The sequence below is a fragment of the Chinchilla lanigera genome, unplaced genomic scaffold (genome assembly GCF_000276665.1).
Source record: "Chinchilla lanigera isolate Chin_1 unplaced genomic scaffold, ChiLan1.0 scaffold00028, whole genome shotgun sequence".
Taxonomy (NCBI): domain Eukaryota; kingdom Metazoa; phylum Chordata; class Mammalia; order Rodentia; family Chinchillidae; genus Chinchilla; species Chinchilla lanigera.
In genome coordinates, this window is record NW_004955429.1 from 10,785,643 (window position 1) to 10,803,433 (window position 17,791).

General features: G+C 39.2%; 1 protein-coding gene across 1 annotated transcript in view; it reads left to right on the forward strand.

Moving 5' to 3' along the window:
- Positions 1 to 4,031: 4,031 nt before the first annotated feature.
- Positions 4,032 to 17,791, forward strand: part of Cubn (cubilin (intrinsic factor-cobalamin receptor)) — a 248,624-nt gene continuing 234,864 nt past the window's right edge. Inside the window, exons 1-8 of the mRNA XM_005386965.1 lie at positions 4,032 to 4,195; positions 4,626 to 4,755; positions 6,236 to 6,331; positions 6,870 to 6,908; positions 8,505 to 8,606; positions 9,182 to 9,285; positions 15,636 to 15,762; positions 16,724 to 16,883. Of these exons, the coding sequence (XP_005387022.1) occupies positions 4,083 to 4,195; positions 4,626 to 4,755; positions 6,236 to 6,331; positions 6,870 to 6,908; positions 8,505 to 8,606; positions 9,182 to 9,285; positions 15,636 to 15,762; positions 16,724 to 16,883 (871 nt within the window). The 5' untranslated portion in view covers positions 4,032 to 4,082. The remainder of the gene's footprint in view (positions 4,196 to 4,625; positions 4,756 to 6,235; positions 6,332 to 6,869; positions 6,909 to 8,504; positions 8,607 to 9,181; positions 9,286 to 15,635; positions 15,763 to 16,723; positions 16,884 to 17,791) is intronic.

The following is a 17,791-nucleotide window of genomic DNA, read 5'->3' on the forward strand; positions in this document are numbered from 1 at the left end:
ATATATGAATGTACTTCAGTTGTAGACTATACAAACTCCTTTATTTATTTTTGTTTTGTTTTTTTTTTTCTGGTACCAGGACTTGAACTCACGACCTCATGCTTGTCAGGCAGGCACTGTGCCACTGAGCTAAATCCCCAGCCCCTATATGAACTCTTATATTAAATAAAAATGACACCAACTCAGTTTTTAAATGTGTGCAAAAGGTTGAACAATTTATCAAGGAAAATACACAAATTTCAAATACATACAAAAGATCTCGTGTGTGTGTGTGTGTGTGTGTGTGTGTGTGTGCGCGCGTGTGAATTCAATCTAGGGTCTTCACACTGAGCCACATCCCCAGTCCTTTTTTTACATTTCAAGACAGGGTTGTGCTAAGTTACCCAGGCTGGACTGAAATTTGTGATCTTCCTGCCTCAAGCTCCCAACAAATGTCAGGTCAACATTTTTAACCATTTTAGAAATGTAAATTTAAAATTACAGTGAGATACCCCTGTACACTCACTAGATAGGTAAAATAAAAACACTCATCACACCAAGTGATGGAGAAGATGAGGAGGAACTTGAACTTTCATACATTCTTTGAAATATAGTTTAGCATTTTCTTCTAAAGTTAAGACATATTTGCAATATATCACAGCAATCTCATTTTAGTATTTATCCAAGTGGAAACATATATTCACACAAAGATGTGTTCAAAATGTTTGTAGTACCTTTATTTATAATAGTTCCAAACTGAAAACAACTCAAGTGTTTGTCAGCTAAAGAGTATATAAGCAAAGGGTGGAATGGGTTGAAATGTAGCAAAATACTACACAGTAATGGAAAGGAGTCAATGATAAATACTACAGGATGGGGGATCACAAAAGCATTATGTTGAGTGGAAGAACAAGATAGAAAAGACTATGTAGGAAAAAATTGGAAGGCTTAAAATATCAAACCAGTGAATATTTGAGTATCACAGACAAGATGTTATGTGCTATGTTACCTGACATCCTTATCTTCAAAGATAACTATACAGATATTAATTAATTCACTAACATTGACCAAGAGGTTTTTTTCTTAGCGTAGAGCTCGTATAGAGGTGTTTTTCAAATTCAGGTCTGTTTTCCTTATCCTGGTCTGTGTGCTCACGGACAGTTGGAGTGCATCAACAACTGATTTCACAATCAAGATGTAGAACATTTCCATCATTCCTAAGTGTTCTCTACCACCCCAGGCAGAATCAGTGGGGGACAACAGTGGCCTATGCCTTCCAGATCATCTGGCTGGAAGAGTGCTCAGTGTGGGCCTGCAGGGATGGGAAAAGTAAACATGCCTGGAGCCCAAATAAGGAGATTTCGCAGGTGCTGGCTTGGTGTTGCCAATATTTTTCTTCTCATACCCTTAGTGTTGCTGTCTCAGTGAAACTGATGTGACCATTCACTATAGGTGTGTTCTTTCTCCTTGGTCGTTTCATGGCGTAGCACTGTCTTGCATCCCCCACTTGAGCCTACTCTGTTCATTTATTTCTTAAAAATTTTCCCCCAGAATACAAGCTCCTGGAAGACAAGGAGATATGTTATTTTTAGTAATTGATGCATCTCATTGTGTAGCACAGCCTGGTGCCAATCAGGTGTTCTAAAAATATAAACTCAGTGGAACCAAATACAACTACATTTGAGTAAATTAGACAGGAATTGATAGTCAACATAAATAAATGACTATAAATTAATCTCTAAAAGTAAATCCCTCATCAGTGATGAGGGTGAAATGAATTTATAATCCATGCAAATTACCACACAAGGCCCAGCAGGTACTAAGATCTTGAAACTGCTACAGTTAGGGGAGATGGGGATAAATCACCACGTTGCGGAAACACCGTAAAACAGATCTGGCTTTCCCTCGGTGGCATCACTCCCCAAACTTTCTCTTTTCTTGTCTAAAAATATTATTTTCTTCCACTCAAGTTTCTTGCAACTCCCCTCCTATATGTTTCTAGTCATTGCTCAGGAATGTAGTGAACTTGAACCAGAACTCTAACTCTGACCTTCCTTCTTTATTTTTTTAAAAAATTTTTATGTTCTGGAAATTTTAGAAAAGTTTCAAACCTCCTTCATTTCCTAAGTTGAATGATGTGGTATGACTGCATAACTTAATGGAAAAGTGGAGACTTCGACTGACATAACTAAAACAATGTATTCAAACTAAAATATTTCTTGCATTATTTCTATTTATTAAACAAATACAATAAAACCTTTCATCACCTGACCTCAGTATCATACCAAATAGTGACTTGAAAGTTATTTTCTTTGGTTTATTTGTGTTGTACTATAATGGTCAAATAGATCAATTGAGAAACAGTGTTGCATTTCCCTGTAATATTAAACTGTACAGTTGTATGTATGAGGATAATTTTACATATCTCCTATGTAAAAATTTCGATGACATTTCAAATGTTGTTTTTACAGGTTGTCTTTCTGAATGTTTGAAGCCAATCAATCTAGATGCTGATGTGTCTTTCTTCCCTTAAGATGATTTTTATGGCAAGCCATTTCCAGTCCACTTTTCCAAAATATGGTTTCAGTTTTTTTAAAAAAATGAGGTGAAGCATAAACTTAACCCTTTTAGTTATTGTTTAAGGTTGAAATTTATCAGGGGTAAATACATCATATTGTGCAACCATCACTACCACCCATCACCAGAATGCTTCTCATCTTTCCAAAGTAAAATTCTGTGTTCATTACACAGTGGGTCTCCCTTCTCCCTTACTCCTGCCCTTGGTAACTTGGCAGCCACAATTCTACTTTCTGTTTCTATGAATTGGACTATTCCAGCACCTCATCCAGTTGGCATGTTATGCAGTGTTTTTCTTTTGCAAATGATTCATTTCACTTTAGTTTAATATCTTCAGGGTTTTCATCATATGATGGTCCATGTTAAAATTTCCCTCCCTTTATAGTGCTGAAAATATTCCACTGTATGTATATACCATATTTTTGAAATCCATTAATCTGTTATAGATATGTGGATTATTTCTAACTTTTGACTATTATAAATAATGCTGCTATGAATATTGTTGTACAGCTATCTCTTTGAGTCTCTGCTTTCAGTTCTTTTAGGTATAAATCCCATGGTGAAATTACTGGATCATAAGTTAATTCTATGTTTAATTTTGTGAAGAACTTTCATATTGTTTTCCATAGCCCATCTGTATCATTTTACATTTCAACCAGCAAGGCACACAGGTTTCAATTTCTCTACATTCTTGTCAACATATACTATTTTCTCTAGCAGCCATCTTAATGTATATGAGGTAGTATCTCATTGTGGTTTTCAATTTCCTAAAGACTAATGATACCGGTAATTTCATGTTATTTATATATCTTCTTTGGGGAAGTTATCCAGGGCTTTTGCTTATTTAAAAAGATCTGATTCTTTGTTGTTGTTGTTGTTGTTGTTGTTGTTTTTTGAGTTGTGGAGTTCTTTGATACACAGTTTTTAATTTTGATGTAGACCATTCACCTTTTGGTTGCTTGTACTTTTTTCTTTTAATGTATGTGCTTTTGATATCAGACCCAGGAAGTGACTGACAAATCCAAAATTATAATGCTTTCTTCTTATTTTTTTTTCTCCAAAGAGTTTTATAGGTTTAACTCTTAGACTGAGGTCTTTGAATCATTTAGCCACAATGGTTACACATAGTACAAGATGAGGGTCCAGTTTCTGTCGCAGGTGAATATTCAGTTTTTGCAGCAGCGTTTGTTGAAAGGTGAGTGCTTCCTAAGCAAGGATTGTTTTAGAGGATGTTTCCAAAGCTGCTTGCTACTGTCTCAAAGGTCAAACAAATAATGATTAAGTTGTGCATCTCTTGAGGTAGATTTTGACCTCTCACAAGTTGAAGAGTACTGAAGATCTAGGATCATTTACATTCCTCAGGAAGAGAGAATAACACAGCCTTCTCAGGCAAAGAAGAAAAGACTGAAAGAGTCCACTGGTCAAAGTACACATTCTTGCTCTACTTTTCTACAAACTCCCAAAGTCAGTCAGTTAATTGCCATAGTCTCTCTCTGACCTGACCAGGTAGGAGACCGGTGAGGAATATGTCCTCACCTTTTCTTTGGTGTTTGGTTATTTTATTGATATTTGCAGAATTTGATGGTGAAGCTGGAGAACTTGAGCTGCAGCGAAGTAAAAGAAATACTGATCTCCAACAGTAAGTAGATACACAAATTATTACTTTTCTTCCTCATGCTGTAAGATAACTCTTTGTGAGTTTTCCCAATAGTCAGAAACTCAAGTGTAATTTTTTCTTGAGAAAGGTGGTCATATCAAAAAGCCAACAGTGAGAAATATTTGGACTGATGCATGGAATTACTTTCTTCTTCTTCTTTTTTTTTTTTTTTTGGAGTTACTTTCTTACACTGAAGTTATTCTTTTATCCATTGGCAAAGTAACCAAGTATGCAATCACTAGGAGATAACTCTGGAAAATTACAAAGGAGCGGTAGAAGAGTAGAGAGATTTTGGTCGATTGCAAAAAGAAGATATATACAGTCTATAGTTAATTTAGTGAGAAAGTTTGTTTAGATTTAAAAGTGTTTATGTACTAATTACTGCTGCATTTTCTCTGGTTGGATTATACAGGCCTCGCTTGACTTCGGAAAGGGGAAATTTAGTATTTCTTACTGGGCCTGCCCAAAACATTGAATTTAGAACTGGATCCCAAGGAAAAATAAGATTAAATGATGAAGACCTCAGTGAATGCTTGCATCAGGTATCGTGTGGGAAATATCTTGGAATCATTTTGTACGTCTACACTTGTGACTTAATTGAAGACCTCAGTGTCACCCTGTACTTGAATGTTTAGCACAAAATGCATAATTTGGAAGTAAGATAGTTTTTAGAAAGAAAAATCACTTAGGAGGGGCAACTGGGTGGAAAGGATAATGCTGACAGGGTAGCTCATAGTGCTCATACTGTACTAGAGCACAGAAAAGATATAGAGGATACTAACGAACTTGTCACGAGGGTGGTGAAAATGAGGGGCCCAGAGAGAGGTGTGGCAAGCTTATTTTTTCTATAGAACACAATTGGCCAATTATCCTCTGGCCTTATTAAATGCAGTCAATGTTCAGCGTATACTACAGCATGCTTGTGTATCAGCCTTGTTAGAGTACCTGCTATAGTTAGAGTACCTGCTATAGTTAGAGTACCTGCTATACTATGGGTCACGCACCACGCATACCACTTGTTAAAGCTACTTTAACACAGTTAAATAGCTTGGCCAAAGGCACACTATAAATGCTTTGCCCAAAATTTAAAATTTAGTAGTCAGATTCAAACCCAAAGTTTCTTAGAGGAGGGAATGTGTACTGTGGATTGAACCCAGGGCCTTGGGTATATAGGCAAGTGTTCATCACCGAGTGATATCCTTGGTCCAGCAAGCTTCTTAATAAATGCTCTAAACATTTGTTATGAGAAAAAATGCAAATAGAAAATATATTGACATCTGAGGTGTGATTGAAAAATATGTTTAATGTTTAAAGTTTCAAAAATTTACTATAGTGAAAGACACTGACATTAATACCTCCTCGAAGCACTCCCCCTCACTGTGACCCCAGTTACCACCCTTCTTACCATTTTCTGAAGCGGCCATGAAAGTCCTCTTTTGTGAGTGTCTTTAGTTGCACTGTCATGGCTGCTTCAAATTCCCGGGCTGATTCAAATCATTTCCCTTTCACGGTCATTTTGGTTTTTGGGAAGAGCCAGATGTTGCACGGCGCTAGATCCAGGGAATAAGTTGGATGAGCACACACACTGCCATGTTTTTATGGCCACGCCTTTCTGCTGCATGGCGCTGGCTCTAACAGTCAAGAGGCTCACAGGAGAGGGTTTCCAGAACTGCTTCTGAAACTGGCAAGAACATTGAGATGGATGTTTTTCAAGTGAGGGGGCTTGATGGCAATGTGTCTTTCTCTGTAATAAGTTTTTAAAAATATTTTTAAATGATCACTTTATTTTTTTAATCACAACTTGTATTATTATAGGAAAGGCTGACTGAAATTATGTCATGGGTATCTTAGCCCAATGTCTACTGTACATGGCACTTGCTTTGAATTTTTTAATAGCCAAATCTTAGTTCTTAAAATAGAATCCTACTCAGGTTTTATATTATATTCCTGCAAAATGAGTATGATTCTTTTTCACTAGAATTCTTCTCTTCCTTTTCCTTCTGTTTTTCTTTTAAAAATTAGATCCAGAAAAACAAAGATGAGATTGTAGATTTAAAAAGAAATTCGGTTGATCTGCATCACAATGTATCTAGTCAAATCTCTCAGCTCAATTCCAAGGTAAGTCTGAAATTCACATCGTAAGAGCAATTGAGTTCTCTTTAATTCAACATTGTACATAATGTATTTTCCAGGGGATACCAAATTTGTATATTTTTTAGATATTTATCGATCTAATTATGGACATCTAGTTAAAAGGCGTAGCTCTAATGGAGGATATAAAATGTAGGAAAAGCTATCAGATTTGTTGTCTAATTAGACTTTACTCAGGTTTTTATAGAAAGCTTACTGATGAGTGAGATTCCTCGTTATCATTTAGGAAGATTCCCATAGTTCTGTGTGCAAAGAGAAAAATGAACTAGCTTCATGGTGGGTTGTACTCCTTTTAAAAAGACTTTAAAAAGAAATACACGCAGTAGAAGGAAATAGAAAGGAAAGAAAATGTGGCAGGAGAGGAATAAGTAGGGACAGGCAATGAAAACAGGAGCGGAAAGCGAGCCCCTAGGAGGAAGCATTAGGACAATATGTCCCGGGTGTAACATCACATATAAAATGCCTTCGAACCAGCTGACTGATGCTTTCTCTTCCTCACTGTTAGCTTCTGGATCTTGAGAGAAGATTTCAAAGCCTACAGCAGGTAAGTCTTCTGATGACCAGATGTTCACTAAAAATATACAAGAAGAGTCCATAGAGTCAACATGGACAGATAGACAGACTTGCTTTTTCTGTAGTTTATTCCCATGTATCCTCTGTAACATTTAAGTTCAGCTGTCGGGAGTCTATCCCACTCTTCCAGTCAAGTTGACAGCCAAGATTAACTCCATAATCCTTTTCACCATTTTGCTAACTGTCCCCCTCTCAGTCTTCGTCTTTTCGGGTACTGCTGGAGTGAGTAAAGCAAACAAGGAGCAGCGCTTGGAACAGGACATAGGTTACAGTTTTCTGTTTCCTGCAGGGCTTCACTGTTTTTAGCAAAGAGCTAGAGGACATATAAAAATGACCTCCTCCTCCATTCCTCAGGAAGAGTTTTTAATGATTTTCCAATGTGAACGCCTTTCAGCTTTGGGTAGGGCAAGGACTCTCTGGCCACCAGTCTTTGCTACTCCCTATTATATTCCTCTGCTGGTTTCATTGCCTGCTGGGCCCCAGAGGCTGTGGAGTTTTTAACCTCCAGGTAGTGTTGCTCTTACATACAGAAAAACCTCCAGCACATTTGTGGTGCACCTTCTTAATAGTGTCCTTTGGTAAACCGAGCTCACTGTGGAACTGGAACAAAGTTAGACAAACTGAACACTGGAAGAAAACAGTCTGTGAAAAGACCCCTGTATGTGTGGTCTTCTGATTTAAGTGTAGAGAAAGAATGAGCTTTGCAATAAATAATAAGGGGCGCCCATTATTATTCTCTGGCTCTCAATGTCATCTGCAAAATGAAGAAAATGGACTTGATTTTTCTCCATAATGAGTACTTTGCTTCTAGCTAAACAGAGAATTCTTCTATCGATAAAATGAACGCACTAACTTAATTGCCTGATTACTAGTCCGCTCTAAAGAAGTTGCCTCTGCTTCCCAAGACTTAAAAATCTTCTGAGATCAGAACTGGTAGCTGACATAGGTAAGATTGCTCAGGTTGGTTAGACAAAGGTAGGTCTGTTTGCTGCTCTGTGAGTGAGAAAGTGGTCAGGTGAGTGCAGGGCTGGAGGGTGTATCTTAACCGGCCACATTTCAAACAATAGGTCTTGGAGTGAAATGTGCTCAGTCATTTAACCCACGAGATGAGGCAGCAAAAGATGATCAGATTTCAAAGGCTTATCTGGAGGTACCAAAGATAAGAATAAAAGGCAAAGAAACAGGAAATTTCCATTTAATTTTATTAGTACCTAAGAATGTCCATTATTAGTCCATCCTCCACTCTTGTCCACTGATGTATATTTTGCAGATAAACAATACTTTTCCAAAGAGACAGAATTGCTCCCCTTTTTCCCACCCTATTCATGGTAAAAAAGCATACAAAATGTTAAAGAATTTGACTGACTGATAAGAAACACTTTTTGTTCTTTCACAAGAGAATCGATTTGAGAAAGGACCCATAACTGGTAACAAGCCTGAAGGAAGACCCGCATTGACGGGAAGTACAGCAGCTCTCACCAGTACACACAGCTGTACCGACACCTGCCCCGCTTCGCTGCTGGTGGCAAGTACTGCTGTCTCACTGCCTCATCTGTCTTTGTTTCAGAAAGTGGACAAAGACGTTTGCAGCAGCAATCCCTGCCACAATGGTGGAACCTGCCTCAATCTGATTGATTCCTTTTTTTGCATCTGTCCTTCACAGTGGGAGGTGAGTCTCTCGGTCTTTGATTAAAAATAATGGTGAGTCAGAATCTGTGGTTTCCCTGGAATCATCCCAGACTTATTCAGCCCTCCATCCAAAGTTACTCAGATAATGTGGCCTCTGGAAAGCAGAACAAATTATACCCCGAGTGCCCAAATCTAAATGTGGCAGGTTTGATTATATAACCCACTGAATACTAAGCCATCGTAAGCAGTTTGTTTGATTGGGTAATTGCGTGAAAGGGCATGATCTGTTAGCATTAATTTAAAATGTCCCCAGCATGTACATTAACAAAAAAAGTGTTAATTAAAAATTCCAAGGTAGTGTACCACTGTGAAGAGGGTTCATCCGCGTTGTGAGTCTCCTCCTGGGACTGCTGTGAGCTTATGAAAAGCTCTCCAGGTCTGTTAGGTTGAACCCGAGTTCCAGAGGAAGGAGAGCCAAAGATTAATCAGTATGCTTGTGTTTGGCTTAGCCAAGGGTTTATTTATTGTGTAGGAGTCCTCACGCCTATCCTACTAACAGACAGCCCCACAGTCCTCATGACTCGTGACACTTGACTGTTCTTTATGTGACTCCAGGGTCCTCTGTGCACAGCTGATGTTAATGAGTGTGCGATTTACTCAGGAACACCCTGGGGCTGCCAGAATGGAGCTACCTGTATGAATACAGTGGGGAGCTACAGGTAACTTAAAAAAAAAAAATCGGGTGCATTTCTGAAGGACTAAAAGCAACCAAAATTAACATTCCATATTATGAGGAAAACTAGGTACTCAGTAGGGAAATACATCCCTCTTATTGAGCACATACATAGCTATTTTTATTTTGGTGAAGCATAGCCCATGAGCTCTCCCCCATCTGTCCGTGATCGCATGAAGAAATCCGTTCTCCAGCCTCCCTGAGGATTGGAAGAAGCCTGCTGTGACCGGCAGAGTAAGGCTAGCGTGGGGCGCAGGCAGCTGAAGCATTAGTAAGGCTCAGGAAGGGGCAGCTGTGGGATGCACTGAAGTGGAGAGGGCCCGCCCCACCGCCCAGCCCCCACCGCCGCACTCACTCCATTCACCAGCGAGCTCACGGTTTCAGCGTGCGTAGCTTCATTTAACGCTGTGTAAGAATGTGGGCCAAACAGTCCTAAGATTGAAGGCTCGATGAACGAATTAACCCTCCCTGTGTTTCTTCAGTTAGTCACGAGGTCCCTGAACACAGTCCTCACACTGCTTTATCCTTTCTTCTGATTTATTTTGTCAAATGTCTGTAGCATTCTCCTGCTAGCTGAGGCATCACCTTCCACCACGAAACCCTTCCTTTCCCTGTAACTGAGTTGGACATCACAATGCCTCTACGTTTCCACTGTATCCTAGGAATACTGGTCATCAGGCCATAGTGGGTCACACATTTTTTTTTTTTTTGTACTAAACGTTGAACCCAGGGCCTTCACAATAAGCTACATCCCAGCCCTTTATTATATTTTATTTTGAGAAAAGCTCTTGCAAAGTCGCTACAGTCCAAGCAGGGATTCAACTTGTGATTCTCCTGCCTCAGCCTTTTGGAGTGCTGAGATTACAGGGATGCCCCACCATGCCAGGATCACATGACCACACCAGGCTCACAATTACCTTTTAAATACTCAATTCTAGAAATTTATGGGAGATCATCATCAAATTTACTTGTGTATAGTCCCTTAAATTTTAAAACAGTGTTGACATTATCTTCCCCATATTTTCACCGGCTTTCTGTAAGTCTGAGATTATTTAAGGATGAAGAAAGAGCGATTATATGCTTTCTTCCTTGGATCTTTACTATCCTGTTCTTCATTTCTTCATAACAATATCCATGCTGCTCTTTCCAGCAAATGAGCGCAGTAATTTTGTTTCTACCCTTGTCATCTGTCAACACATTGTTTTTTTAGAAAAGTAGTCACAGTTCTTCCTGTTCCATGTCAGTGACCCTCTTGTTCTTTTGATCTGCTCTTTAAATTTTTCATTCATTCCAGGTTATAAGCTTAACTCATTGAAACTTCTCCTAGAAATGCTTATGAGTTCAATCATTATGCAGAACCAAAGTTAACTCCCTCTAGCTTTAGTTTAATACCATGTTACCAAAGAGCTTTAGCTGGTTCAGGATGAGCTGAGCAACAGGAAGAATCAGAGCTTGGAAGGGGCAGCCGGTGAACTGTTTTAAGGATTTTTCTTTGAGGAATTTCTCATTTAAATTACCCCTCTGCTCCTTGCTTTTTAAATCCTCAGGTTTGGGCTAATCTTTCATTCTCTTGAAAGCATTTTCTCTTGATTTCTGTTCATGAGCATTTATCCAGGAGAATTTTTCCTTGGAGACATCAGTAGCAAATGTCTGGACTCCTAGCACTTGTACTTCTGGCCTTCCCAGTATCTGGGAATGTCCTGGGGGTTAGTCATTCCTGATCTTCCTTTATCATCACTTTATTTTGGGTGTCTTGCATGATAAAGATACGCATGTGAGGTGAGAGCCGTTGGCCACGCGGGTTGTTATTGTTGTTTCAGCAGTTTGTGTTTGCTCTCCTCAAACTGGAAAAGAAAAACAAACAATCCAAAGTTTAAAAACTTTAACCTCACACCTATTTCCTGCAGGCCAGGGGTTAGAGCTGATTGCCCAGATGCACACATGAGAGGGAGAGAGAGACAGACAGAGCGTGACACTTGTTCAGAGTTGCATTTCTAAATGGCAACTTCAACTTTGCAAGAACAGAACCGAATCTCTCTTGTATCGTCTTGTAGTCAACAACAAGAAAAGTACGAGGATTTCTTGTGCTGACTCTGGAAATCTTTTTAGTTTCTAGTGTCAGCCTTTCCTAGATTTGCTGGAGGACGCTAGAGAGAAGAACATTTGAATCTCATTTCTTCCTCTGAAGAAAGGTTGTGGGAACAGTTGCTAAAGCCTCATGAATCCCTGTTAATTACCTGTGTCTTAAATACTCTAATCAGGCATATGAAGGTGACTCTTTAAAGGAATAAAATAAAACAGGAAAATGTCCTCAGCATAAAATTTAATTCTGGCATTGTGGAGTTGGTTTGTAATAAAATACTGAACATTTAGACAGTTTCCTGAGTGCTATTAATTATGTGAGGTTAAATCCATGTTAATCAGCAGTTTCACTGAAGCTAGGCACCCTCTGGGAAACCTAGCACACGTTTGGTAAAGGAAAACTTGAGCAGCTATCAAACAATCGAGACTTGCAAAACAATAGTCACGGTGGGCAAAGTTTGCTTTGGATTTGAGGCTTCCTTCAGTTTTTTTTCTGTTGAAACCGGGAATCAAACTCAAGACCTCACGCCTTCCAGGCAGGAGCTGTGTGGCTGTGCTACATTCAGCCTTTGGTTTCTTTTGTCTTTCTTTCTTTGTGTCTTTCTTTCTCTTTCTTTGTTTCTTTCTCTCTTTCTCTCTTTCTTTCCACTTTGAGCCCACTTACCTGGAGAAAAAAATGAAGTCTTTATTTAACAATATTAATAATTTGTAACTGTAAAAATCTTTGTAAAGCTAAAGCATTATGCAAATATTAATTAGAAATCCCGTTTCATGGACAAATTTTTGGTAAAAAATCTTTTTTTGGAGTAAGGACAGCAGAGCAGGAGAAAACATGTTTCTACCAATTTCTTTTCTTTTGGCTTGAAGTCTTGCCCCACCTTCTTCAGACAGTTAATGGAATGATATTTTTCCATTTTTAATATTGCTATTGCCTCTTTATTCTAAAGAATTGATTCTTATTGTGTTCCTGATTCCTTTGCATCTAAGACAGCTCTTGGGGTCTGGACTTGCTATGCACAGATAGCATAGTTACATACTTGTTTATTTAGATCTAAAAGGGTTTCCAGTGGAAAAATAGTTGCATTTGATGTTTGTTCCCCATGAATATGATGATAATTAGTATATTTCATTTTATTTGTCTGTATTCATACACTGGTAGATTTTTAAAACATTCAGAGCTTAAAGGAGAATAATCTGATATTAGATCAGGTGGTAGTTAGGTATTAAACTTTAGGCATTAAACTTATTATCTCCTTCAGTTAGTTAGTCAGCAGAGTGATAATGAACCATGGACTCCAGTGCAAGTTAAACTATGACTATGGAAGTATGTCTGACTTCTTCTCAATTGCCAAATGCATTTGTAGTGCTTTTAAAGTCTGAAAAGCCTAGATGGATTCTGCTGGCACCAAATCAGTAATAAAATGTCATTACAGGAATGAGTTCAGTAGCTAATAGCGAAGACACAAACAGTAGTAAGGTAGTTTTAAAACACATATATGACTTTTATATTCACTGAGGAGGTATATAATCTTTCACTCATTTTTTCAATGGCAACCAGTTTACCTTAAGAATATATTTGTGTGCAAACACTGTTATGTTAAAGAGAAACACTGAAATGCAAAGTTTTAATACTCTCTTTCAGAACATAAAACTGTAACATGGAAAAATAATGGCACTGCATAACAGACTTAGATTTCCTTTATCATCTACCAATCATTAAAATTCTATGGCTGTGGGCTGTGTGTGTGTGTGTGTGTGTGTGAAATGGGATTTTAAAAACTTCTCTTTGAAGGTCATAGCAAGGAAACTAAAGTTTATTTGGCTTCCTTTCTCCTTCTTTTCTTTGCACATTATCTAAATTTAAGTAAATGAAGTCTACCTTGTAGCTGGTTAAAGAAGTTTATAGGATTGATATCTACTCATCTCCAAGTTATAATAGCAAGAGAGAAGGAAGGCAGAGATAAAGAGAGAGGATTTAAATATAGCCCCATAGGCCAGAATCTCCTCTAAAATCTTAAGTCATTTTCTAATAGTTAAGTGGTTAGTGATAAGATGAACAATTTTCTGAGCACTTCCCACAGGGTAAGGCCTTTAGAACAAAAAATAAAAATAGTATTCATGAGTTAGTACACTGCCTGAGATAAACAGATAATACATTTGATGAGGAGTTAAATCTGGGTCTTCTAGTCCCAGGGGTACCCAAAACTTAGATCTCATACTAGAAAATAGACTTGAAAGCTACTAATAATTTTTCCCCCCAAAATATTTATTAATTATAAAGGGAAAATAGTTAACTTCACAGAATAATTGGTTTTAAGATTTAAAAAAATGTTTTTGGAAAGTGTGTGGGGTGGTGTGGAAATAAGTTTTGGCAATTAAACCAACGGGATCAAATGTTGAAAGATATGTATGAAATACTCTGAAGTTCTGTAATCCCAAAGAGTCTAATTAAATTTTCTGTAAGACTATTTTAAGTGAGGATGAGAGACAGAAGAGGAAAGGGAGTAGATTGTGAGAGGGAATGTTTAGGAAAGAAGAGATGAGGGGAAGATAAATAGCTATGAGCAACTGAATTTCTCCTTAAATGTCATCACTACCATTATTTACTTATGACCTTGTGTTAATGAGAAAAGCAATCTTTCAATGCTCAGAAATGTAATTTATCAGCAAAGCAGCTTTTATGTAACTATATAGTGATTGTAAATCATACTTGTACCAAATATTCATTTATCTGAAATCGCAGTTTAACTGGGCATCCTATATTTTTATTTATTTATTTATTTATTTATTTTGGTTTTTCTCCGGTACCGGGAACCGAACTCACGACCTTGAGCTTGCCAGGCAGGTGCTTTTGCCGCTGAGCTAAATCCCCAGCCCGGGCATCCTATATTTTTATTCGCTAAGTCTCATGCTCGCTTCGGCGGCACATATGTTCCCTAAGTCTGTCAGCCCTCGGTATGAGTTCCTGGATGCTGTCCACCATGGTCTTCCTCTCCATCTCTGGCCGTATTTCTTGATCTCTTTGTTCCTAGAAACTACTTAAAGATGTCACCCCAGCGATTGCGTCTGACATGACATCTGGTGTCATGACACAGCACACGGTATGCTCGGTGTGTGGCTCTTGATCTTCCCAAATGGCCAAACTCACCTCCCTGCACTGTCATTCCCATGCTGCCATCGTGGACGTTAGCTGAGCTCCTTGTACCTCTATGTGTACTGTTAAGAGCTACTCCGCCTTGTCGAATGGCTCCTTTTCTAGAACACTCAGAAGCCAGTTTGTGATTCCACGCAGGGTTATGCCGGTGCCTCCCTCTTCCTTGTTTAACACCTCTGGTACTGATGGTCAGTTCCCTCCATGAGCGCTTTCTTTGGTGGTGCTGCTCCTGTCTGACAAATGGAGAGCCCTGCGCTAGGCTCTTCTCATTCAGATGTGCTGAGACTTGTGTGAATAGGCTTTTGAGACCCTTATCCCTTCCTCTTTCGCCAAAATCCGATATTCCTACCTTACAAGTTCCCTATTAGGCTGCGTGCAGATATAAAGCTAAACTAGTCACTTTAAGAATTACAATGGCTCGAAGCAGCTTTTCTTATTTGATTATTGTTGGTCTAAGATCTTCTAGTAGCAAAACACCCACTGGTGTCTTAGTTCTCAAATAACAATTATATTTTTGTGAGTTAAAATGTGACTATAAAGGAAATGCCACTATGTTAACTACATCTCATGTGGATAGAGGATGTTTCGCCCTTTGTAATGCAATAACAGTTATCACATACTCGGAGATGTGGCCAGTGCAGGGCATCTGGGGTTATACCATTTTAGAGGGAGTCTGGAAGTGATTAGCTTAGTCAAGATCACCTGTGCTTGCTGGCAGATCCAGTGAGAGGGATGATGAATTAACTTGCTGGTTTCTCCCTTTCTCTTCTTGAACGAACTCCAATACCCATGGTGTGTAGACTGCTGACCTTTGAATGTGCTGTTTGATGACTTGATACCAGAAGAATTTATAGTGTAGTGTCTTATGAAATATTAAGTCGTGGTTCTCTAACACTTTCTTTACAAAGACAGCACATTCATTCCATCCTCTGCTGGGAGCAGAAGCCAGTGATTTTCTCCAAGGCGCCAGCAGTCAATTTGCATTGCTAGCTTATGATTCTATGTTAATATCATCAATTTGGAGTTTTTTATTAATACTAAGAGACAGGGACTGATCTTTAAGCGTGAGCTCCGACATTGTGCTCTTCTGTATCCACCAGCTGTACCTGCAAACCTGATACATACGGACCCCAGTGTGCATTCAGATACAATGACTGCGAGAGGGGCTCTAAAGAGCTCTGTGTCCACGGTGTCTGTGAGGATTTAGAACGACAGCAAGTTGGAACGGTGAGTCCCTTCCCCAAAGTGACTCCTTCAGCGAACCTCAGTGGTTGGTTGCTCCTCCTGCAACCTGTGTACTGCCCTCTGGAGCTGCAGGTGACGTCACTTCCTACCCTTAGCTGGGACCAGGCAAGGAGGGAGGAGGAGGTATACAGAAGAGCGAACCCTGACGTTAGGTGTGCATTATATTAAAGAGTAACACTTTTATTCTTCCTGCATGAATCTCTCTTTGAGACATGACCTTCTCTTGGCCTTGTGAGTTTCAACAGTGACAAGTCATGAAAACACAGAAGGCTCAGTCTTGTTGGCAACCTGCAATTTTGAGTCTGGAGTCTCCTGGCCCTGAGGCCCTGCAACGGCTGCAGACTCCATGGGGACTGCAGACTCTCTGGTGCCCCTCTGTGCTCTGCATCCTCAGGACCTGGCCTCTCAGCCCTCGAGGTCACCCAGACCTGGCCACTTTGGCTCCTTGTCAAAACTTCGGTTCTTTATTTTTAGTTCTCTCCTGCTAATTTTTTCTACCCATAAGATGGAAAATGGTTCATTCCAACAGTGGAGTGGGAGGTAGGGTAGGGGGCTGTCGGAGGGGAAAGAGACTTTCAGAAAGAAACCAGCCATTGATTTTCCAAAGTCTGTGCCTTCATGGGTGTTTTTCCCTCTAAAAACATAGCAGGCTGAGCTGATTCACTTTAATTATATTGACTTACAGCTCTTGATTGTTGTTGCTCTTTCCCCGGCATCTTTGTGATAAATTATAGGATTCTCTTACTCTGAAAAAAGATGTTTCCCCTTTTTCATGGTCTAGTCTAAATGCTTAAATCAGATGGGAAGAAAGAGAGAGCCTCTCAACTGGCCTGATGGACATCAACGTTAGATGATAAATAGTTCAGGGATTGATGAGACTTACAAAGGCTTTGCTCTCTCTTTTACTTGATTGTCTTCCCTTACGTTGTTGTCGCCCTACCAGCGCAATTACACATGCATCTGCGAAGCCGGGTGGACATCCTCGCCAAACAACCCAGCCTGCACGGTAGATCGAGATGAGTGCAGCCTTCCATCCTCTTGTTCGGCACTTGTGCAATGTTTCAACACTCCAGGCTCTTTCTACTGTGGGCCCTGTCCAACAGGTACAATCTCAGAGTGGTGTGCCAGGCAGGCCAGATGCCAGAATCAGTTTCCTTCTACTGCTGGGATAGCAGGGATAAGAACATTTAGAGGGTGTTTGAATTAGGTTGTATGTCCTATTTCACTAACATCTGTCCGAAATCATCTTACTGCTGTAACAGTTCCACAGGAGAATTGGGAGATTTGTCCAAAACTGTGCCTAGAGTTAAAGCGTGGTGCAGGACTAGCCATATAGTTTGCAAGGTCTAACCGTTTATTGCTATGGCCATCAACTGACTAGTCTTGTAGTCAAAAAATACATACTCTAGCATTACCTTTCATGTTAACCAGAGGCTTGCAAATTTGGAAAAATTTTTGACCCATTTGTGTTTCCACTGCAGTTCTCACCTACGTGTGTCCTTTGAGAACCCTGCGGCCTTGCTGTGAATTGGGATATCTACCTCAATCACAGTCCCGCATTGCCATTTTCCTCGGCTCACACAAACACATAGAAACATACACAGGTTTTTAGGTAACTCTTTCCCCAAATTGGGAATATGACCCCAGCTCTTTACTTTGTTCTAAAACATTGTTACTTTTAATTAAAATATGTAGGGGAAGATTCTTTCCATGTGTTTGTGCCCATGGATAACATGCAGGTGTATGCATTATTAAAACTGTTTTTAGTATTCAGAGGTACAGATGAATATAAGGCATTAACCTATGTCTCTATTGGCCATTGATGATTTTTTCCTATTAAACAATACTGTAATAGACATGTTCTTATCTACATTTTAATATGCTCATAGTATTAGCACCATAGAATAAGTTTCAAACAAGGAATTGACCATCAATAAATATATATTTTTAAATCAAACATACATGTGCAAGCACCGCATTGTGTCACTAGTGTAAAACTTGAAAGAGTTAA